This window comes from Penicillium cataractarum, assembly GCF_028827025.1.
Source record: "Penicillium cataractarum strain IBT 29864 chromosome Unknown utg000004l, whole genome shotgun sequence".
Classification (NCBI taxonomy): domain Eukaryota; kingdom Fungi; phylum Ascomycota; class Eurotiomycetes; order Eurotiales; family Aspergillaceae; genus Penicillium; species Penicillium cataractarum.
In genome coordinates, this window is record NW_026622740.1 from 2544762 (window position 1) to 2568248 (window position 23487).

Consider the following 23487-nt stretch of genomic DNA (forward strand, 5'->3'; position numbering starts at 1 on the left):
TGGTGATTCATAATAATGCTTGATTTGAGCCTAGGCCAAAGCTAGTGCCCGGGTCAGCACTAGCGTGTCCGTATTAAATGTGCCTTTGTACCCTTTTGGGTCACGAAGCCGAAACAAAATGGATCATCAGCACCGATGCTACCCAAGCGCACGGTCTTTTCTTCTCTATAGGCTGTCTTGCAGGAGCCAATCTAGTGAATATGTATTAAACTAATATACCTTGACACGTTTTTAATTATGGCATCCCGTATATCGTAGATCGTCGATGGCTGCCTGTGGATACGAATTCCTAGCGCTTCCGACCGTCTCTCATACATAAGATCCGCTCGGGGTGTCGGCCCATCGCCCATCTGTATATCATGCTATGGCCGATTGCCTATTAGCATTTTACCTATAGGGTAGATAAATATACAAGATAAGCTCTTGAGAAGAGTACTATGCACCCCGGAATGTCGAAACGCTTTCTACTATATGACTCATATTCATGTTGGGTAACTAGGGTACACGGCTGGTGCACCCCATAAACTTGTGACTATTACAGGGCGATAATTTTTCACCGAGGACCATGGTATCCGTAAACTGATTAGAAATGGGTACTGAAATGTGATTGTGTTCATTTATTGAAAAAGCCGCGACCGAGGGCACGCTCGAGCTTGGAAACACCAGTCGGAAGTTGGTGAATCTGCGCCGAGGTGGCTGATCTCGCTGTCGATTTCATAATATCATATCGACCGAAAGAATATTCGTGGCTTTTATTTCAATAATAAGAGGAAAAAGCGTATGTGACAGAATCCCAAAAATTGCTTTCATATCTCGGAATTGGAGCAAAGGAAATAAGTGTGCGAGGAATATTGATAAGGTTAATCTCGACGTTAATGTTTTTACCCGTCGTCTGTTATATTGGAAGAGGAGCCTACATGGGGCTGGGGAAGAGTTGCGGCAAAGCCTTCCATCCTAGTAACCAATTGTATAAATGTAGACTTAAAACATTCTAATATGTCGACGCATTCTTCAAAGCGTCACAGGTGGAAACAAATCCCCAACAATTCATGACGTTCCATTCCCAAACCTCACTCGCACCAAAGGGCGTGCTCGTTCCAACTCCATCCCGCAATAGAATACAATCGTAGCCTTTGCTGAACGCATCGGTCAACGTGCTTCCAACGCATTGATCGGTATTTACCCCACCAAAAAGAAGCGTAGTTATCCCCTCTTGTTGCAGGAAGCTCTCCAGTTCCGAGCCAGATCCCCATAGCCCAGACATGCGGTTCTTATGAAATAGAACGTCGGGCTTTGATCGCGCGTTATCGTGGGGCATATCCTGGCTGGAATTGTACTCCTCGTTGAAGGGATCGAAAAGTGCAGCGTTCCAGGAATCACGCATGAGAACTCGGCCTCCTGGAACCCTGTTGTTATCACTAAGCTCCACACTCCCGAGGTCTACTCCGAGGCCCTTGTAGAGTGCGGGGTTCTTGGTTCGAATCATGTTCGGTGCTGATGGGAGAAGGCGTTTCTCTCCAACATGATTTTTCCCGGCTGGAGAAGTCTCGTAACAACCGAAGCTGCGGATAGCCGCTGGTGGCATACTTATCAGATCATCCTCCGTCAAGCCCCAGCAGAGCCAGATAACTCGTATGCCGTGATGCCGAGCAGCTGGAATTCCTGCGCTAAGGAGCGCCCGCGTAGCTGCTTCTGCAGGGGTAGGCTTGTCTCCGACTCGTGGTCGCACAGCTGGGTTTAAAAAGAAATTTTGCAGATCAATGAGCAATAGTGCGCTCTTCTCTGTATCAATCTGGGTCGTCTGTGTTGTTGTTTCGAGGTTGATAAGCTGCTTTGAGCGCGATCCGCGGGAGAGATCGATGGTGCCGCTGTCGGGCTCGTAGATCCAGAAGTTCGTTGAGTCTTTCCCGATTCTTTTTGTAGGCGCCATATTGTGTATGTTTGAAGGACTTTGTCTTGGAGAGATACAGGCAAGGTTGTCCGCTAGTGTCTGTCATGTTGAAAGGGGCCTGCTCGGGGGACATATATTCTCGACTCGGCTTATCTCCGTTCCCCGCACTAGCAGCTCATATTTCGTTACAAATCGAATTGAGCACACCTTTCCTTGAGCAGCTACCCCAAATTTGCATTAGAATATCCACTTGCTAAATGTAACCCAGGCATTCGTCCTCCCTGAAGAGACCTGCCCCCTTTCCTGTAAGAAGCACGAAAATGATTGCCAAGACATCAATGATATCGCATTAGATATAACCTCAGGTCGCACCTCTTGACGTATAACCTCGGAATAGCAGGACTGCAGCGCACCCCAGATCGCAGAGACGATTGTCACAATACTTTCGAGAAGGGCAACGTGCGTTGAACACGATGCAGGGAACCCACATGACACAAAGTGGCTTTGCTATTGTTTGATCAGATGTCATGCATTGTACGTATAATCGAAAAAGGTTCTAGCCGAGAGAGTAAGTTGTCTACAACGTCGGCGAGTTGAGAGTTTCTGGCTTCCATCAGTATTGAGTAGTGGTAATATCATAGAAACGCCATGGCTTTGAGATGCCGCGTTATTGGCAAGTACTTACCTTTCATTGCTCTGAATATGAGCCTTCTGTGAGAATTCTGGAAGACGACTTGGAATCTATGTCGTTGGAAACAAAAATTTGGCAGCTGTTGCTTGTAATCTTCTTCCAAAAGCAGCCAATATATAGCCACCCAAAGGGTATAACCAGCCAGCTGTGCCTATAATACGGCATGCCTAAACCTCATACAATCCATAAAGTGATATGTTCTTTCTCAACCAACACTTACTTGTTTGTGTATAAGTACCTACAGTGACGACCGTTACTGCCTTCTATGTCAGGAAACATAGAGATACTGTTCCAAACCCTGATAACAGGATGGACAGCCTGCAGAAAGGTCACACAACAGAATTCCCAACTACAAGTTCCCCGCCTGCATGAGAGATCTAAGCTTCGGTTATATCATCTTGTACTTGTCGACTACTCCGCCTGCAATGAAAGGGTGGTCAGATATGGGCGGGCTTGCTGGTAATCGCTCAGGGTGACGCCAGTCCAAGTATGTAAGTCTCTTGAAGGTCAACTAGGTTCTACTAGAATATGCCCAAAACTCCTGAACTTTTTATTAATTTGACATGTGGGATTTCTGTGTGACATTGTACACCAATTTTGATTGAAATTTCCGTCAAGGAACAACGATCTCAAACGTTGCCTTCGGGGTGGTGAGTAAATCAAGTAGTCTGTTCCAATAAGAGCGATCTCCCTTCTCTTCACCGAAAGGTCCTAATGCTTGCCTAGCTGACAGGGACTGAACCAATTGGTTGTATGTAAGCGTACATGAGAAATTTGCCGAATCCAATGTTGATGATTTCGAAGAGCCTTTTCCAGTACGGTGTATCAACACCCCGTTACTAATGAGTAAACGGCAGTGCTCGTCTCTATCGGTCACATATAGATCGATGATGAAATCTTCTGTTTGCGCTCGAATGCCATTCAATCGAACAGCAACCGATGCCAAGAGATGGTGAAGTGACAAAGCCTCAACCAGCCCAGTCTGGTCAGACAGTACGTTGCCTTCTGGCCTCACACCACGTAGTTCCGTTGCGCCTGAAATATAAAAGTTTCGCCATGGGCCATTCTCACATCCGTAACCCAAACTTTCGTACGTCGATGCGAGTAGAGATTTGGCTTTTGTGTTCTCGGGATCGGCGAACACGGCATGGTTGAGAAGTGAGGCAGCGAATCGTAAATCCCCTTCGTCAGAGAATTCCTTCGCTTTTTGGACCACTGCTTCCACGCCGCCCATACAAGACACGTAACGCTTCGCCGCTTCGACTGGCGGGTGTTCCCATAGATGAGCCGGATTTCCATCGAACCATGTCATGTAACGTTGATAAATGGCCTTGACATTGTGGCTCACAGAGCCATAAAATCCCTGCGTGTGCCAACAGTCTCGCAGTCGAACGGGGAGCTCCAGCTCCTCGGCAATTTCAATCCCCGTTAAACCATCATTCATTAAGCGCAACGTCTGGTCATGCAAAAAAGCGTAAAGGTCACGCTGCTGCGTAAGATAGTTTAACAGAGTCTTTTGACCCCATGTGGGCCAATGATGGGAAGCAAATACGACATCTGAAGTTTCAGCGAAGAGAACAATCGTCTCGTCCAAATATGAAGACCATGCATGAGCATCCCTGACGGCGGCGCCTCGGAGAGTGGCAATGTTATGCAGACATTGGGTCGCATTTTCCGCGACGCACAAGGCCCGCCGCTGCGGCAGATAAAAGTTCATTTCCGCAGGCGCCTCTGTGCCAGGAGTGACTTGAAAGACGAACTCGACCCCGTCAATCACCTCTACTTGGCCGGTATGCGTGATATCGACCGATGGAGGTATTAATGTCACCGTTCCAGCAGAAACCGTTGCCCCCAGACCACAGCTGATTTGTCCAGACGGCCCTTTTGGTAAACGGTCGCCGTACATATATGCAGCTCTGCGAGCCATAGCGTTCCCGGCGTAGATATTCTCAGAGACAGCATGTTCAAGAAAGCCATACGGTGCCAAGATAGGCACGATGCAAGCTGTATTTGCCTCGAAGACCCCCTTCGCACCTCCAAAATGATCGGCGTGCGAGTGTGTATAGATCATGCCCATCACAGGTTTCTTCGCACGATTCTCATAATATAAGTTGAGCGCTGCCTGTGCGCATTCGGCGGAAGTGAGGGGGTCCACCACGATGATTCCACTATCACCTTCAATGATAGTCATATTTGAAAGGTCAAAGCCGCGGACCTGGTAAATACCGCTAGTGACCTTGAATAAGCCTTGCTTGCTTACGAGTTGTGCTTGTCGCCATAGTTTCGGGTTAGCTGTCTCTGGACAAGGCGAGTTGATCAAGAAATCATATGCATCGTTATTCCAAACAACGTGACCATCTTGATCTTTAATTACGCAAGGGTCAAGCTTTGCGACAAAGCCACGATCTGCATCGTGAATAGACATCGATTGATGAGCAAAGAATTGATTGGAGTAAGTAGTTTTGAAAGCGATGGTCGAGATATCGGTCGCCACATATCATAGGGTCGTTGAATTGCGCAGATATTTCCAGCCTAAAAACAAAAGATCGAGTCGATAGCCGCGAAGCCTATGACGATTACATCGACAGATTAGAATCTTGGCTTGACGACATAACGAGAGTGGTTTCAACGCAGTGACACCAGCAATTCCTCAAGCGGAAGCCTTTACCTTCCGCGTTACGCCGAATGTGTACCGTACATTCCTGAAATGACATCATTACAAATGTAAGTGATACAAGGCTCATAACGGTTCGCTACATTTACATTAGTTAAATAGCAAGTTTGTTCCTGCCTTATATTAGATAGGCAATCAAATTTCCCTATAAGGGGTCGATATGTCTTGTCGTTTTTCTAATGGTTTAAGTATTTACTTATATGGGGCTCGGAAAAGTGTGCGTCATGGACGAGGTAAAACAGGAGGTGCTTGTTTTTTTAGGATTCAATGAATACATTTGAACATGCGGACGAGATGTGGCGGGTGGGCATTTTAGTCATTTTCAAGTGGCGGGGATCGCGAATTGAACACTTTATATTTGTAGGGGATTGATAAAATGACCCCCCCTCTGGATATAATGACCCCCCCTCTGGATATAATGACCCCCCCTGCCTTAAAATGCCTGGACTTTCAGACATCAAGGCACCAAGGCTACCAACTTTTTTTCTGCCAAAAGTTTTGCCAGTACTCCCTCTCCGCTTAAATTCTGCCACCTTTTCTGCCCACCTTTCTGCCTATCACCCTGCTACTTTAGTCTCTGCAGTCTACCTTTCTGGATTATATAGTAAATCCACTATACAATCTACTGTAAAATGCACGTTTTTAACAGAGAAATTCATATTGAATTTATATGCATTTTAGTGGTATAGGAGGGGTTCAAGAAAGAAAGATTGGTGGTAGTTACGGAGGACTTAGTGGTGGTGGCGGATCTCGGGGGTTGGCGGTGAGGACGGTAAGGAAAGTGGTGAGATGGTGGTGGAAAGCGGTGTGGGCGGTGAGAGCGGGGGCGTGGAAAAATATTCTTCCATGAGCAAACAAGACAAAACTTTTGCCTTGGCGCCTGAACATCCAGGCATTCTCAGGCAGGGAGGGGGGTCATTATATCCAGAGGGGGGGTCATTTTATCAATTCCCTATTTGTACGGCACGGTCTGTTAGACAATTCGAGTGGCGTCTAGCCAGCACAATGAACGCTTCCCGGAGTACCCCAAAGCAAACAAAAGAAGACATTTTCAATTCGGCACTCACTATTATCACATGGTCGGGAAAGTTCCTGTAGACCATTTCTAGGCAAGATCATTATGTCTTTAATTTTCTTTATATGGCCAGGCCTTGAATGCAGACTCGCAGTAACTACCATTGGGTAGAAACCATCCCCACACTTGCGTCAACCTCAACCCACTCGCCCGAGACCCCCACAGGCCGTTGGTCCAGGCTTTTCAAAAAGACCCTTAAATAGACCCTGCTCCTGTCTAAACGTGCTGACTCACATACCTAGTTAGCTGGGTGGCGGTTCAAGAACATGGCATTTGCTCGGTGTACTTACCGAACTGGGGACACGGTCTGTCTTCCGCGGGGATCCGGACCCTACCTTCTCCTCTAGGTGAAGGACTATGGTCAACAACAGACCTGCTTCTTTGACACCAGTAGCAGATAGTTTGCTTTAAGCTTGGCATTTACAGGGTTAATGGGGTTTTTTTTCATTCTAGGCCCTGTGGTAGTGAGGCATACAGGTTTCGACTATATACCGAATCGATTCTTCATTATTGGCAAGTGCCAAGTTGTCTGTATTATCGTTTTATGGATACGCTTACATCTATTTCTAGAGTTCAACATAGTCAATTTGGACTATAGCTGCCGCGATCCAGGCACGCTTGCCTGATGCGTTCCAGTTTCCACGTGGAACACCATAAAAGCACGGATAATAATTGAAACACAAAATGCCGACTCCTGTTCCGAGGAGAAAGCGAGTTTGGTTCTGTTCCTGTAATCCTTGCAGGAACGCAAACTCTGAAGTCCATTTTTGGAGTCTGAGGCAAATCAGATCAAGCAAGACCTGAGAGTCCGAAACACAGAACCGCCACTGATGGAAGATCTCCAGTTTTATCAAATTCTCCCAGGGGGACGAGCGAACCATCATCTTAACCATATAGGGTGCATGGATGGCTTGGAAAACTCGGAACCACTGGAGACATTGGAGGATTACCATTTCCGGCGATGGCAACAACGTTCGAGACCATCGGATATTGAAGCAGATCCACCATCGACTCAGCTATTGGTGAACCCCATGAAATCTCAACTTAGAACAGCTTTGGCGGTTCAGGGCAGTGTTTTTGGTCTTGCCACTACTCCAAAAACTCCACCGAGGACGATATATAACTCTGGATGATCTGCTACGATGGCCCTGCTTCTCATCAATCACTACAGTCCTTTCGACAATTCATTCTTTTTCTTGTTGATTGCAACGATCTGATCACTCTCTTTCAGATCCTGTCATTCTCTTGTCAATCTCTTTTACAGACATTCTCTTGATTACCACATACTGTCCTTTTCGACGTCCTAGTCAAACGACTCCACATACAAAATGATCTTCTCCAACGTTTTCATCGCTAGCATCCTCGCTGCCACCGCCGCAGCTCTGCCTCACCGTGTCCGCGACTCTAGCTCCAGCTCAAGCGGCAACGTCCAATTCGTCAACAACATGGACTCAGACGTCTACCTCTGGACGACATCCTCCGATTCAGGCAGTATGCAAACTCTTTCCTCCGGCGGTGGTACCTACAGCGAGGGATGGCAGACCAATTCCAACGGCGGTGGCATTTCCATCAAGCTCTCCACCACCCAGAACGAGGACAGTGTCCTTCAATTCGAGTACACCGTCGACTCGGACACGCTCTACTGGGATCTGTCCTCTATCAACCTGGATTCGTCTTCCGATTTCATCAAGAGTGGCTTCTCTGTTAAGCCTAGCGACTCGAGCTGCAAATCTGCTACTTGCGAGGCAGGTGACGTTGACTGCGCCGACTCTTATCAGCACCCTGATGATGTGAACACGCTCTCCTGTTCGGTTGATGCGCAGTACATCGTTACTTTGGGATAAATATCCCGTTCCATTCTTTCATGCTCGAATTCAAAGAAAAAGTTGTTTTTCATCATCATAGCGCTTGCGGTAGATTATAGACTTTCATGATTATAGACTTTCATGACTTGCATGGACAATAGAAGCTTGCCTTTGGGTGAATCGCACACATTTCCAACATCATTTTATTTCTTATAGACACACCCGTCAGTATCTGAAACTCGACCACGGTCAGGATGGCGATCTTAACTTGAGTCTAATTCTAGTAATCTTGGCACTTCCAATTTTTCAAGTCGAGTATTACTGAACATGTCCCATGACAGGTCTCCCGTCTGGCCAGATGGGGAAGTTGTTCGGCCAATACACGTAAAGTTTATTGTTTTATTGTAGATCAATCCAGTGGTCATAAGGCACAGTCTTATCACTTCTAATGAATAAAGATTCTACCTGCCCATACTCATCTGAGCCACTTGTTGATCAATACCACCAAGTGCAGTTCCGGGTGACGTCATGTTCTAGAACCCGTTGCCCACTCTGAATGGAGATCTCGTCCCACCATTCTCTTTGTCATCTAATATATCTATCTGGCAGACAATAGTACCATATAAAGTCCCTCAATATGATCAATATCACGTTATAGACCGGGGTGGTATATGGGATTATAGGGAGCACCAAGAGTGTAAGGTAGTACGGCAGCAGTCGTGCCATAAAGGGTTTAGCTTGGCGTTTAAGCCTGGCTGGAGGGCGCATAATAAGTCCACCAGGTATCCTCATATTCGAGATAGATAGAGAGACTACGTTGAAGAGTGCAAGGTAGATGACGTTATTCAAGGAGAAGACAATTATGCCCGTACTGTAGTATCACTTATAACCTTAGACTACAGAGATAGTGACCGGGTTACGTGATTTGCGGTCTTACACGTGACAAGCTGTTGCCTCTGAATTGATTGCAGCCCAGGGAAACAAACCATCCATATCGACACATATAGCCGCCGCGCGTTCCAAAGCAACACAGTCAACACACAATCAACTCCGACGCCGTGTTCCTGGCCGTCGGATAAGATCGCGATAACAACCCCGCGGACCGCGCAGTGGAGCCAAGCGCGCTCGCCGAGGTCGGGAACACCACCGCGGGGCCGAACATCCCATAAAGCACACACCGAGTGGCACCAAGCGTTTCTACACTTACAAACAATCCGGGGAAGACCAAGGTGCATACATAGCAATAACCGGCAAAATGACCCGATCACTACGCATCGCTGTCCTGGAATGTGATACGCCCATTGCACCCATCAAGGAGCAACTCGGTGGTTATGGAGAGATCTTCACACGCTTGTTGAACAAGGGTCTAGAGGCGTCTGGGGATTCGAGGGTGGAGATTCAGGAAATCAGCAAGTGGCATGTCGTGGATAACCCGGTTTATCCTGATCCGACTGAGTATGATGCTTTTCTACTCTCTGGTAGCAGTATGTATTCTCCTCTCTTCTTTTGTGAGTCACTGTACCGTCGAGAGTATGCATTGACAAGGCTTACTAGAACATGATTCATTCGCGGATGATACTTGGATTGTCAGCCTCACGGAGTATGTCCGGGGCGTTATTGAGCAGCACAAGAAGCCCGTTGTTGGCATCTGCTTTGGCCATCAGATTATTGCTCGTGCCTTGGGCTCGCGCGTTGGTCGTGGCGATGGTGGATGGGAGGTCTCTGTTGAGGAGATTACTTTGACCGATGCTGGCAAGCAGATCTTTGGCAAGGACAAGCTGGTAAGACCCAACCTATATCCAACGTATTCTAAATCATTTCCTTACATGATCTAGTACCTCCAACAAATGCACCGGGACGTGGTCCACGAAGTGCCTGCGGGATGCATCAATCTCGGATACAGTCCCCGATGCGCCGTCCAGGGTCTCTACATGCCTAACCGGTTGTGGAGTGTGCAAGCACATCCCGAGTTTAACGAGTTTATCATGTCACAGGTGTTGAAAGCCCGGCATGACAGCGGAATATTCAATGACCAGCTTTATGAAGACGGCTCTTCGAGGGCGGCGAAGCCTCATGACGGCGCATTTTTAGCGACAGAGATTATTAAGTTTATTGCGGATGCTACAGAGGGTACAGAATAGAATAGTTAATATTTTGCAATATGAGTATCATGGTTTATGAATATATCTGTCAAAATTAGAGCCCTCAATAAAAGTCCCAAGCAATAGAGTAAAAGCAGGTCAAGCGCCCGGCGGGGAAAGTGGCGACGGGCGGAAGACTTGAGGAACGAGACCGCGATAAGCGGCGGGCACCACATAAATTCCAACATGCCCCTCCTCTCCTGTTCCTGATCAACAAGTTTCACAACACTCCTTTTCCTTCAATCTCCTCACATAGCACTCCTCTCACATAATGACCAACCAGATTCGCACCATCGACCCCGCAACCCATGAGGTCATCTTCGACAAGCCAGGAACTTCTCTGGAGGAAGCTGGCAAGATCGCCACCGCCTCGAAGCAGGCATTCCAGTCTTGGCGCGCCGTGAGCCTAGAAGAGAGAACCGCAATTGTCAAGCGCGCTCTTCAGATTATCGACTCTCGCATTGATGACTTGGCTAAGGAGCTCACCACGCAGATGGGCCGGCCCATTCGCTACTGCGCTGGAGAGATTAAGACCGCCGCTCTTCGCGCGGAGCATATGATTAAGATTGCCAAGGAGAGTCTGGCTGATTTGCCGGGTGAGCCTCAAGATGGTTTCAGACGGATGGTTAAGCAAGTGCCTTTGGGTCCTATCCTGATCGCATCTGCGTGGAACGTGAGTAATCGCAGATTAAATGCCAATCTAAAAAGCTCGTGAAGCTAATACGACCCGCAGTATCCTTATCTCACAACCGTTAATGCTTTGATTCCTGCGTTGCTAGCGGGTAACACGGTGCTTTTGCGCCCTTCTCCTCAGACCCCCCTTCTCGGTGACAGGCTATCCGAGATCTTTACCGAGGCTGGACTGCCAAAGGACGTTCTCCACGTCTTGCACATTGGAAGCTTGGACGTTCTCGACCAAATTGCTCAGTTGCCCGAGGTCCAGTCTGTTTCGTTCACTGGTTCGACTGCGGGCGGTATCCGGCTTCGCGAGGCAACTGCCAAGCAGATCAAGCCTGTAAACTTGGAACTCGGTGGTAATGACCCTGCCTACGTGCGTCCGGACGTGGATGTGAAGAATGTCGCCGAGAACTTGGTTGATGGAGCGGTGTTCAACTCTGGACAGAGCTGCTGCTCCGTTGAGCGGGTTTACGTTCACGAGAAGATTTACGATGAGTTTGTTCGCTGTGTGCAGGAGGAGCTTAAGGGGTATGTTGAAATACTCCTTCCCAGCCTTTGGAGTGGCATCTGCTAACATCATTCGCAGATATAAACTTGGTGACCCCCACGACCAGACCACGACCACCGGCCCAGTCATCTCCGCGCCCGCAAAAGAGAAGATCCAATCTCACATTGATGACGCCCTGAAGAAGGGAGCCGTCGATGCCACCCCCAAGAACTCCACATTCTCCCTCGCCAAGACCAGCCAGAAGGGCAACTTCCTGGCACCCGTCGTCCTGACCAACGTCAACCACGACATGGTCACCATGAAGGAAGAGACCTTCGGCCCCGTTATGCCCATTATGAAGGTGTCCAGCGACGAAGAAGCCGTTGCCCTGATGAACGACAGTGATTATGGTTTGACTGCTAGCGTCTGGACCAAGGATATGGCCCGTGGTGAGGAATTGATTGATCAGATTGAGGCTGGAACGGTGTTTATTAACCGTTGTGATTATCCTGCTCCGGTATGTTTTCCAATCCCTGGTTAAACAAAAAGAATACGAGGAAGATGAACTAATCTTTTTGCAGGATCTCGCTTGGACTGGTTGGAAGACTTCTGGCTTAGGCTGCACACTTGGTCCCCGTGGTTATGATGGATTTGTCAAGTTGAAGAGTTATCATATTAAGGATGCTTCTGCTTAGATTTTGTGAGCGGATAGTTAGGCACCTCGATGGCTGCTTTGTTACCACCATAAACTTAATCGGGTTTTATTTTATGACTATCTTCGAATTTAATGTCCTGGTACTCTACAAAAAAATAGATCTTCTTATTGAGTGCTTTAAATAGCCCCCCCAGCTTGGCCTCCTGCCTTGCCTGGTCCTCTCTGAAGTACTTTTCATCCATCCCATATTCTATCCCCAGTCACAACCAAGCGCTTGGCAATCTCCATCTCACAAGAGACCCACTCATCGCGGTCCCGGACCGCGCTGCGCTAATTCCGATGCGCGGTAACAACACGTGACACACTTGTCGCAACAGGGGAGAGAGTAACGTGAGCATCCCAGGGTTATCTCACAATCAATGCTATCAATGACCATCTGTCGATTAGCCTGTTGTTATCAGCCATAGTTTAGTATATCGATCTCTATACCCTGTAATCATGAGCCTGCCGCGCCGTCGGATGCAGGGCCGCGCGATCGAGTGAAATACACCACCATAGGGCGGGAATCCAGCGCTGAGCCTGGCGGAGGTGCAGACTACATAGTCAGATGGTCTGGACAAATTCTATAGTAGATATAAGTGCCTATATTTCGTTTCAATTGGCCGGGCGGCTGCGTGATAGCTCATGACTCCCGTCTGCGATGGAGAAAGTATTGTCGAGGATATATTTGAACACGACGATTATCTCCATATCCAAAACCAAGAAGATCCATTCAACACTGTACATTCTTATTCACTTTTATTTATCGACGCATAATACATATTCGGCTCACAGCACATGTTACTGTGGTAGGTTGGACTGCAGGGCTGCAAGGTAATGAGCCGTATCAACACAGCGGGATAATACACCCGACCCACACTTGATTCGCGCCGAACCGACGCAGTGAGGACATCTATGTTGCCCTTCAACCCACACGTATCGCACGCCACGAAGAAGCTTCCGGTCAAAATGGTTCCAGCGACGAAGGCTTTCCCCGTCTTAATCAAAGTCAAGACAATCATTCCTCTGGAAGTAGGCGCTGGCGCTGTCGGGCTCGAAAGTCGTCGACATCTCCGGATGAATGGTAACTCGGAGCTACAGTCGCCTTTCCGGAATCGTCGGGCTCGCTGAACGCGTTGCTCGGCAATGTAGGATTGTCTAGCAACATTTAACCGCACCACGAGAATTGCTGTCCAGGCTGTGTGGCACGGAAACAAGCATGCTGTTTTGTGTTTCAAGAGTCACGCTATATTGCCGGCTAGCGGGATTTATCCTGCGAGTATTGTTCCTTGGTATGTACCAGGCTGTTGCAGTTGATACAGAACTCGCAAGGGGGCTACTTGGCGACAATGCTGGATTTCATGTGTTTGAAATTCTAGTCGATCAGCCCTGTCCTGATCAGCTCGAGATATTTCGCTGTTTCCGGGTTGACCCTGGCCGATCTTACACAAAGCGTGTAGAGGACTTCTTTGGCAGGAGTACCGGGCGACGACAACGAGAGGGACTTCTGTCGGGAAGGTCATTTTCCAAGCGGTTGGTTCGACGAAGCTATTGAACAACACCCTGTCCGTTGTGTTCGTGGCGAGTGATGGGAGGTCGTTCGTAAATTCCATGAATTTCATCATGGATGATGGTGAGACCTGCGACCAATGGACCACGGAACTGATATGCCTCATGAATCCAGGGTCTCTCTTTGGACACAATGCCCATGGTAGTAGTCTGCTTTCACGCAAACGAGATCCATATTTGCTTAGCCTGCATTGACCGACAAATATTCCACGGCCCAGCATCACTAGCAGGAAGCTCCCACATAGCCTCAAGCAATAGCAGCGTTCTCTGCATATTCCCCAGACCAAAATGAGTCGCCATCGCCGTCAAACGCGTCCGCAGACGCTCCTGCTGCTCAGGCTTCTCAAGGCAAGACCCTACAACAGCGATCGGCCAACAAAGACCAGAATTAATCCGGGCCTGCGGTGAAATTTCGTCCAGATAGGATAGTGCCTCTGTGACGGCTGTTTGGATGAGACCTTTGTACATGCCATCCGGGGTGTAGGTGTAGCCACCCAGCGAAGTGTACAGATAAATGAGCATGGCTTGTTGGAATACTAGACCGGCTAGGTAAACCTCAGGCTCGACAAAGGAGTATGGCGACCAGCGCAGGATTTGGGCTTGGATGGAGGCGAACATGGCCATGTCGTCTGCGGTTGGGACGGTGGGCTGGGTGTCGTCCATCATCCATTGTCGGCCGAGATCGAAGATGCACGGGATGAGGAGGAGTAATTCTAGCCAGCAGCCGCAGAGATTGCCGACGTATTGGGTGCGAAGGACCTCGCGCGCGCGTTGTTCGAGATCAAAGTTTAGGAATAGCTGCCCACTTAAGCGCGCGTCGATTGAGATCATGCTCACGGTTGCGGTGTAGACGTAGTACTCGATGACGAAGTCTTTCAATTCTCTCGGTACGGCGGTGTCGCTTTGCTCGAGGAGTTTCACGAGTAAGGTGTGTGCGGCTGAGAGATGATCGAAGACTGTGCCGGTCATGTCACCTTTGGCAGTCTACCAGTCATGTTAGTTTCAATTGACGGGTTTGAGTCGGTCGGCATTACCTCTGTAAAGCACATCAACAACGCGCCAACCAGTAGCATCAACGGATTCGACTCTTTTCCCTCAATGAAATCATTGACGCCATGTCTGAAGAGTTGGATCGCTTTCGTATAGTGGGAGTTGGCGACCGCATCTGAATCGTCACGTCGTCGAAAGGCGCGGTGCGCAGCACTCTGGGCGATGACCAGTTGAAGAAGTAGGTCGCTAGTGAATGCAAGTGGCACTATCTGGACCAAAAACGGGTTGATAGGAGTGGTGCCGTTGGCCATCACGTCGGCCGTGTTGGCCAAATAATGCGAGAGAAGGGAGTAGCTCTCCGGGTCATATCCAGGTAACATCGACAAAGTGCGCGGCACCACATTCCCAACGGCCATACTGGCAACCAGCGCATTTTCATCCCCCACTATAGTTGACCGGCGGCGATCGATAGTCTCGTCTTGGGCGGGTACCTGGGCCAGATGCTCCTCGATGATAGCGGAAAGCCCCGGGCTCGACGAAGTGGAGGAGTGGCGTCTGGATAGCGGACTAGCAGGTAGTTGCATCGCATCGAGATCTTCAATCGACCCAGCGAAACTAGACCGTCTATCCGCAGGGATATAGCTTGACGAGTCGTTTTCCGGGCCCGAGTTCCTCCTCCCCGGCACTGTCGAGGGCCATTCACACCGTAGGTCATTCCGCCGACACCCCGAGCAAATCGGTCGCAGCTCGTCGCACTTCTTCTTTCGGCGTCGGCAGGACCAGCATCCTGTGCGGACGCGAACAATCCGCTGCACACGCGGCTGTCGATCTGGCGGCATCCTTGTTTTGGGGGGAGTGGGAAAGGGCAGAAGATCGGACGGAACTTGAAGGGGGGCCGGTGCTGATAAGATACGTGCTGGACTCGTGTGGGTGTGGGGTAAGCCAAAGTCTATTTCCGACTCTCCAGAACTTGTGACGATTGGGCTGAATGTTCTTACCTTGGATTCGAAGTGGCTACATTTCTTCCTTGGATATTTCAATTTGGGTTTATTGTTCTGTCATAATTTCAAGCCATTCCACGTGAGGGCATCGAATTGACTATATTTCGATTGAGTAGGGCCTTATCTCTCTTATCTCGCCCGCGTCATCGCTATCAGCACGATCCTACAATATGCGACCGCAAAAGGGGAATCTTTTGATCTTCAACGACGCATTAAGCAGAAGGATGGACACTTTCGAGTGGTGCAATCATGGCTATATGATTAAACAGTAATCAGTATCACGTTACCAGGTTTACTTGAACCAGTCAGTCATTTGTCTGGATATGGCAATGTACGGCGAACATATTCCCTATATATACATCCGTGTTCAGAAATACAATTCATAAATACAGATATCTTCTATGAGATTGACCTATAACGTGGCTAGGAGCAACACTTTCTGCTATTGGGATAGATAATAGAGAGACCTTAAAGTCTAAATATGTTCATTCCCATGTTTCATCGCTGCCTCGCCAGAATCGAGCCTTGAGTTCCAAGCACAATGAATACACAATGAGTATGCAGCGCGATTGATTAAATTTCCGACAGAGTGTTCAGGGTCGATAGCGGGACCATTATTGAGAAACTATTGCACTTTGACATAAATATGTGCAGCTAATGAAGTCATGCAGACTAACAAAAGAGCCAAACCATCCAACGACTACCATTGCTTGCATTGCAGATGGTAAATCAGGCGGTTATCAGGAGCCACTCTTATTGCTACAACCTTGCAGAATACCCCGATAAGTATATAGGACCGCCTGGCTTTATAGAAGATTTACGACTATGATGATTGGTCAATCCAAGTCGGCATTGCTCTGCCGATAGGGTTGATTGGAAGTCCGCACCGGTCCTCTCGTGCTTACCTACTTTAGCAGGCCTGTCACTCTGCCAAGAGTCATTGGCGTGGCCCACCACGGGTCAACCTAATATTTGGGAGAAAGAAAGCTCGTTGATAGGATCGAGATCCCCGGGACTGCAGGGTTTAAGCGGGACTTTGGTCGGTGTTCTAGAATCTGCTGCTCAGCAGGTCTCTACACGAGATCTGTCGTGCTCCTGCTAGATCGCATTCTAAACTGTTGTTCTTCAGACTAGGCTAGAGATTACCAAGGATTGGTTATTCGCATTTCGTCCTCCATCTGGGGTAGATGCTTTCTGATCTTCCAATCCTCGTGGGCTTCCAGTACTTATAAGCCACCCCCGAGCCATTGTATCTACGATCCTTTAGAGGCCGGGTACTGAAACTGTGTTTACAACGATGACGGCATACGGTCGCTATCAATCGACGATGCGCCCAAAACTACCATGTACTCGATTTTCTTGGCTGTTGAAACTGACCGTGAGCGATTATCACGAGATGCCGATCGTGGAAACACATCACTCTGTGTTAGTACTAATTGATATTCTAGTAGAGGTAGAAGAGAATTCTCCGAGCTATCGTATGAATATGGCTAACCATTTAAATCTCCAGCTTTCCAACCATGAAATAAATGGCCCTTTGGTCAAGGCTTATCCCTTATGAGATATGTACTAGCTTGGTTTGGTCCGTATCTTCCTCGGTTAGTGACATTGACCTCCAGAAAGAATAAACTTTTACTCTCCCCAGGCCAAAAAAGTTCAATGGGCCTTTTAGATTTCCACGTGGGAGGTTATATGGTGAGATCGATCATCAATCTGACTACTGTACAGTGGCCAGGTGTGTTTCCTGGCCTATCGGGGTATTCTGTAAGGTCACGGTCTCTCTCGCCCGATCGGCTTTAGACTGGACAGAAACAAGAAGTAATTGCCGAGCGGAAAAGCGATGCTTGACTTTCCTCTTTCCATCTTGGCCAATGCTTATGCCTCTATATGGCGTATACCATCTGCATGGAAAATTCTCGGAAGTATTCCAGTCCGCGCCTTTTCGCAATCTCCAAGGACTAAAGACCAACCAGTCACGAAGCTTTGGGGCGCAACGTGCCAGGAACGCTTATTCTCCACTTGAACAGCCCATTCACCACTCACCAATGAACGATCATCCATTATGATCCACACTGACCAGACGGGCCCAAGCACAGCCAAGCTTCCCCCGCTAACAATTCCCAGGGCGGGCACTCGCCCTTGAAGAAACAGCCAGTCAATCCCGTCTGCAATGCAACGTGCATTTCCCGTCTCCCAAAACAATCTTGTTCTCTGCCGGCTTGGCTGCGTCGGTCTCCGTCGTAGCCTCTAAGCGAAGAGGGGGCAATTAAAAGCCTTGAGATGCGAATGCGCGTCTCTCCACTGGCTGTGGATATTCCATCAGATGCCGTTGCCCGGCGCAAGGGTATAAGAATGTTGACCATCACCCGACGATCGACCGATTCCTTTCCTTTCCTCGCATCGTGAGAATTTCCCAATCTTCGAACAGACAATCCACCGGATTTAATTCAAACCCGTCACAATGTTCACCAAGAAGAGCCTCCTCGCTTTCGTGGGCTGCCTGGCTATGGCCGCAGCGGAGACCACTACCGTCGAGTACCCTACTGCTGCTGAGATTGAGGCTGCCCAGGCCTCCGTCCTGCCTTACTCGCCCGTCTCCAATGTCAAGGGTCTTGCTTTCGACCGTTTCGTCGATGTCTGGATCGAGAACACTGTTAGTACATCTATTGTGGACTATAGTCTGAATTATGCTAACATACCTGACAGGACTTTGCCACCACTGCCGGTGACAAGAACTTCGAGGCTCTGGCCAAGGAGGGTATTCTCTTGACCAACTACTTCGCCGTCACTCACCCCTCCGAGCCCAACTACTGCGCCTCCGCCGGTGGTGACGACTTCGGCATGGACAACGACGACTGGCACCAGATCCCCGCCAACGTTTCCACCATTGCCGACCTGTTCGACACCAAGGGCGTTGCCTGGGGCGAGTACCAGGAGGGTCTTCCCTATGCCGGTACGTTCGCCACCAATTCAGCCATCATTGCCGCTCAATTGGCACTTTCAATAGCTAACCAAATACTCCCCAAATATAGGATACCAGGGCTTCCGCTACCCCGAGTCCGGTGCGAACGACTACGTCCGCAAGCACAACCCTCTCGTGCTCTTCGACTCGGTCACCAACGACGCCGTCCGCCCCCGTCAAATCAAGAACTTCACCTCCTTCTACGAGGACCTGGAGCACCACCGTCTGCCCCAGCACATGTTCATCACCCCCAACATGACCAACGACGCCCACGACACCAACATCACCTTCGCCGGCTCCTTCGTCAAGCGCTTCATGGACCCCCTCCTCAAGAACGACTACTTCACCAAGGACACCCTCGTCCTGATCACCTTCGACGAGACCGCCACCTACCTGCAGGAGAACCGCGTCTACTCCATCCTGCTGGGCGGCGCCGTCCCCGAGCACCTCAAGGGTACCACCGACGACACCTTCTACACCCACTACTCCGTCATCGCCTCGCTGAGCGCTAACTGGGGTCTCCCCTCCCTGGGCCGCTGGGACTGCGGTGCCAACTTGCTCAAGCTTGTCGCTGACAAGACTGGCTACGTTAACTGGGATGTTGACTTGACTACCATCGCCGAGAAGGACTACTTCAACCAGACTGCCCCCGGCCCTCTGTCTGATAACATCTACTCCAAGTACTCCTCCGAGTGGCCCATCCCTACTACTAACGAGCGCTGCTCTGCTGGTCACGGTATTCTGAACACTGTCAAGAAGACCTATGCTGGTCACAAGGCTACCTACAACTACACTAGCCCTGTGCCTTACAGTGCCCCCGCTGGTATTAACGTTGGTGTCAAGTACTCTCGTACTCTGGTGAGTTTTGCATATGATCCCCCGTGACGTTACTAGAGGATGATTTACTAATGTATTTTTGCAGAAGAACGGCAAGAAGGAGAGCGGTATCACCAACTAAATGTGCCTTTTGCATTGAGTGGTGTAGAGCATTCGGATCTTGAGCGAGTCCTGATGATCTCGTGTTATGTTTTGATAGATTGTATATATTAATGGTATGACGAACATATTCGTTGGAACTGAGATTTTTCATCGTAGTGTATTCATTCGTAGTAAAGCAGAACATGGTATAGATCAAATGACTTTTGATATTGAAAATGGACTTCTATAATTAAGGACATCGCTTAAATAGGAAAGCGGGTATTATGCACGCAATGCAAAAAAAGAAAACACAAAAAGACAAAACAAGACATGCAACAACGTCAACCATAAACCCCCAACATTCGACACCCATCTACCCAGCAGCATAAGTACTCTTCTTCCTCAACACCTCACCAAACTTCCACAAAAAGATCGGCGCCGGAATCCCAATCGCAATCGCCACAAAAGCCAACACACTATTCCCCCACCCATAATGCAACTTGTCATACATATACGGGGCGAAAAGCGGGAACCCGAATCCAGCGAGCGATCGCATAAACGCACTAGCAGCGAGCGCACTCGCCGCGAACCTCGTGTACGCATCGACCATGTACGTCTGCATACACTGAAAGGAAATGATAGTCCCCGCGCCGAACAGGACAGCACCGATATTCGGCGCGATCCAGTGCCGGTGCGTCTGCGCGGTCCAGCCATAGATGAACAGTCCCGTTGGGATCAGGACGGCCGCGATGCCGAGCAGGGGCACGCGGAACTCTGGCCTTCCGACGCCGTTGTTGCGTGCCTTGAGACGCTTGTAGATGCGGTCGTTTAGCGGGGCGCAGAGCTGCGAGCCGAACCAGAAGCCCAGGCCGAGGGAGATGTAGTTTAGGCCGCCGATGCCGATGGATTCGTTGTAGTAGTCTTTGCTTGTCCAGAGGGAGGGGAAGGTTGAGAGGACGAGGTACATCATCCCGTAGACGTAGGCCATGTAGCAGGCGACGACTTGGACGATGGATTGGGTGAGGAGGAGGCGGAATGGACGGACGAGGGCGCTGCGGAGGACTTGGGAGAGGGTCTTCTTTTGCATCTCTGCTTCGGTCTGGTAGCTGGTGTCGCCTGTTTCTTTGCGCATGCGCTTTGCGCGGTCGCGGAGGATCCGCGGGCCGTAGGTTTCCTGGAGGAAGAAGAGGCCCATGAATTGGATGAGACCATCTGCGATAGAGACGGAGTAGAAGACCCAGCGCCAGGAGGTGTTTTCGGCGATGAAGCCGCCCGCGATGGGGCCTAGGGCTGGGCCGAGGAGGGGGGCTAGACTGTAGATTGCGATGCTCTTGCCTCGTTCTTCGGGTCTGAAGCAGTCGGATAGGACGCCGCCGCCGACGGCGAGGGGGGCACTGCCGCCTAGGCCGGCGAAGAAGCGACATACGATTAGTTGGGTTTTGGTCTGGGAGACGCCGCAGCCGATGTTGAAGACGAGGAAGAATAGGTTGGCAAGTTGGAGGACGATTGTTCGTCCGTAGATCTCTGAGAGGGGGCCTAGGAATAGTGGGCCGACGGCGTATGCGAGGACGAAGATGGAGAGCATGAGTTGGGAGATGATTTGGTCGGTGACGTTGAATTGGGCGGCGATGGTGGTCAAGGCTGGTGCAACCATTGAGGAAGATACGGGCGAAATGAAGGTGAATAGAGAGACTGTGATGGTCGCTGCCCACTTCTTCTTAGTAGGCCAGTTCTTGGGGTTTTCAGGGTCGTCGGGTCCATCCCATGTCACCTAGCAGTTGGTTAGATTGGGAGATAGATGAGTGTATATGGAGCAGGACTTACCAGCTTGCCGCCATGACGAGATTTAGTCGATTTCAACGTCTTCATTTTCTCCAGCTCGGATGATTCCTCCTGCTGGCCTCTTTCCAGGTCCACATCTCGCTCGTTCACGATTCCACCTCTTACTTCCTGGATGGTATCGACCTTGGCGGCCTCCAGTGAGGATTCATCAGTCATGTCAAGGTCATCGTCGTCGTGACTGTGATACACAGCGTTGTCGTCGGGGTACTTCGCAGAGTGAATGCGGTCGAGATCCGCATCCTTGGGGTTGGACTTGGACATGCGTCTTGACTTGACAGACTCTGCAATCCCTCGGGAAAGCGACGGTGTCCGCGATGCGGGGTCTTCGGTATCTGAAGAGGTATCCGAGGTAGGATGGGAGCGTGTCGATCTATGATCGTGCTCGTCATTTTCCGACATTGCTGTTGTCAATCAATGTAGTCTAAGCAGTCTCGAAAGTCCAGGTAATGAGGAAACAGAATGATATTCAACAAAAATCCTGCGTAGGTAAGAAAATACACGTTTGTCCAGTGTAAACCCAGAGGAAAAAGTCGGCAGACATCCTATTTATACCACCTTATTATCACCACCGGATACCAGGCTGCCGTGGATGACCAGCATAATTTCTCCGACCATGCGCACGGTGATAATCGAGCCTTAATCCCGTTCTTCAATGGAGATTTTGCCCTCCACTGGGCCCCCAGATCGCATCTACAGCCATCGTGATAGGCTGTACAGCGAAGCTTGACAGGAGACTGGCCGTCAACGCTGCTCCTGGGCCCCGCCAAGCAGTAAAAATCAGGTCAATGGCGGCCTGAACCGGCATATCTAAACTGATTTGGGGAAAAAGTGGAGGCAAATCGAGAGTTTCAAGCGGTCCGGAGGACTTTGCGGCCCGGAACCGGGATCGCTGACTCATCCTTTTCGGCATCTCGGCACGGTCACGTGCCTTGCGTATATACTGTTGGATTCTTCGTTGAGATAAGTCGATCTTCGTTATCAGAAGGTGGGTTTTTGTGCAGAGATTTATCCTTTCTATTTTAAGGTATATACGTGATGGCCAAAATGAAGCCTGACCATTGTGGGGCTTTTTTGTGCGCAATCCCTGCATATATATTCTGGCAGATGGATTGGTTACACAAGATTAGAACATAAAGTTTACCTAATCAATCTCTATACGACTGTTGCACGAAATCGATGAGGTTTTGTACATGCGACATGGATACTTCTAGTACTAATGTTAAATTTGCACAATGTAGATGCTTCACGAGGATGAGTGACTAAAGATTGAAGTCAGTTTGTTGTTTGACTGGAACAGGTGGCCGATTCGAGGAGTAATTGGACTCGAATCGACACTATCCAACATACAATTGAAAGCGTGTTGCACTACTTATACCCTAAGCCAGCTTCTCTGTTTCGTACTGCCCAGAGGGATAGCTTTAGGTAGCTATCAGTTTTATCAGTTTTAATGTATGGGAGACGAAGGAATTTCTTGCAGCTGGCGAAATCATAACAGTGAATTTATGTGATATGTTTGCTGATAGAGGGTACATTGCAAATCAGTAAATAGGCAAAAGACAAATGAAAATGCGCTTAAGCCCTGAGCAGGCTTCATAGCGCTGAATCTTACTGGATTGCTTGTGGGTGTACGGAGTAGACAAGCTAGTATAAGAGAGCTCCACGATCTTGACCCACTTACTCCCTCTCACAATCCCACAATCGCCAAGAAAATGGATCTGCTCCACTAAGTATCGGAATGTATAGCCGAACTGTGTAGTGGACGATAGGCCCATTGTTGCTGTCTCCCAAAGCTCTTTGGCGCCTGTCAGAGTGCCTAATGGCCAAGCATTCAGAATTAGCCCTAGGGGTTCAGCAATAATGTTGATGGAAGATCAGCATAAGTTCAGTGCCTTAGAATCCAGCAAGTGGTGGACATTCATGTGCAAAGTGACAAACTTTCCGAAGAATGCAGCGCCCGGTGATATTTTGTGGTAAAGGTTCGAAGGAGTTCGACGGGATTGGGAGACCTTAAGATACATGCTGTGGTTGGTCGGGATTAACAGCAATGTCCACGAGCCGAGGAATAATGG

The 23487-nt window shown here is 49.3% G+C and overlaps 8 protein-coding genes across 8 annotated transcripts; 4 read left to right on the top strand and 4 right to left on the bottom strand.

Moving 5' to 3' along the window:
* Positions 1-991: 991 nt before the first annotated feature.
* Positions 992-1930, bottom strand: N7496_005426 (cysteine hydrolase family protein; the record flags this gene model as incomplete). Its single annotated transcript, XM_056698355.1, has 1 exon — positions 992-1930. One exon carries the CDS (start codon positions 1928-1930, stop codon positions 992-994), a length of 939 nt encoding a protein of 312 aa, XP_056556880.1.
* A 1265-nt stretch (positions 1931-3195) lies between these two features.
* Positions 3196-5007, bottom strand: N7496_005427 (alkyl/aryl-sulfatase; the record flags this gene model as incomplete). The annotated part of the gene is made up of 1 exon (XM_056698356.1): positions 3196-5007. The coding sequence occupies one exon, from the start codon at positions 5005-5007 to the stop codon at positions 3196-3198; it is 1812 nt and encodes a 603-aa protein (XP_056556881.1).
* A 2652-nt stretch (positions 5008-7659) lies between these two features.
* On the top strand, positions 7660-8175 carry N7496_005428 (uncharacterized protein; the record flags this gene model as incomplete). Its single annotated transcript, XM_056698357.1, has 1 exon — positions 7660-8175. One exon carries the CDS (start codon positions 7660-7662, stop codon positions 8173-8175), a length of 516 nt encoding a protein of 171 aa, XP_056556882.1.
* Positions 8176-9391: 1216 nt separating this feature from the next.
* Positions 9392-10277, top strand: N7496_005429 (type 1 glutamine amidotransferase; the record flags this gene model as incomplete). The annotated part of the gene is made up of 3 exons (XM_056698358.1): positions 9392-9620; positions 9691-9917; positions 9972-10277. 3 exons carry the CDS (start codon positions 9392-9394, stop codon positions 10275-10277), a joined length of 762 nt encoding a protein of 253 aa, XP_056556883.1.
* Positions 10278-10548: 271 nt separating this feature from the next.
* N7496_005430 (aldehyde dehydrogenase family protein) lies at positions 10549-12137 on the top strand (the record flags this gene model as incomplete). The annotated part of the gene is made up of 4 exons (XM_056698359.1): positions 10549-10950; positions 11011-11483; positions 11542-11959; positions 12024-12137. The coding sequence occupies 4 exons, from the start codon at positions 10549-10551 to the stop codon at positions 12135-12137; spliced, it is 1407 nt and encodes a 468-aa protein (XP_056556884.1).
* Positions 12138-13861: 1724 nt separating this feature from the next.
* On the bottom strand, positions 13862-15534 carry N7496_005431 (Zn(II)2Cys6 transcription factor; the record flags this gene model as incomplete). Its single annotated transcript, XM_056698360.1, has 2 exons — positions 13862-14689; positions 14740-15534. 2 exons carry the CDS (start codon positions 15532-15534, stop codon positions 13862-13864), a joined length of 1623 nt encoding a protein of 540 aa, XP_056556885.1.
* A 2623-nt stretch (positions 15535-18157) lies between these two features.
* Positions 18158-19616, top strand: N7496_005432 (putative acid phosphatase; the record flags this gene model as incomplete). The annotated part of the gene is made up of 4 exons (XM_056698361.1): positions 18158-18349; positions 18403-18649; positions 18729-19516; positions 19581-19616. 4 exons carry the CDS (start codon positions 18158-18160, stop codon positions 19614-19616), a joined length of 1263 nt encoding a protein of 420 aa, XP_056556886.1.
* A 333-nt stretch (positions 19617-19949) lies between these two features.
* N7496_005433 (MFS transporter) lies at positions 19950-21817 on the bottom strand (the record flags this gene model as incomplete). Its single annotated transcript, XM_056698362.1, has 2 exons — positions 19950-21347; positions 21401-21817. 2 exons carry the CDS (start codon positions 21815-21817, stop codon positions 19950-19952), a joined length of 1815 nt encoding a protein of 604 aa, XP_056556887.1.
* Between the last annotated feature and the right edge of the window lie 1670 nt (positions 21818-23487).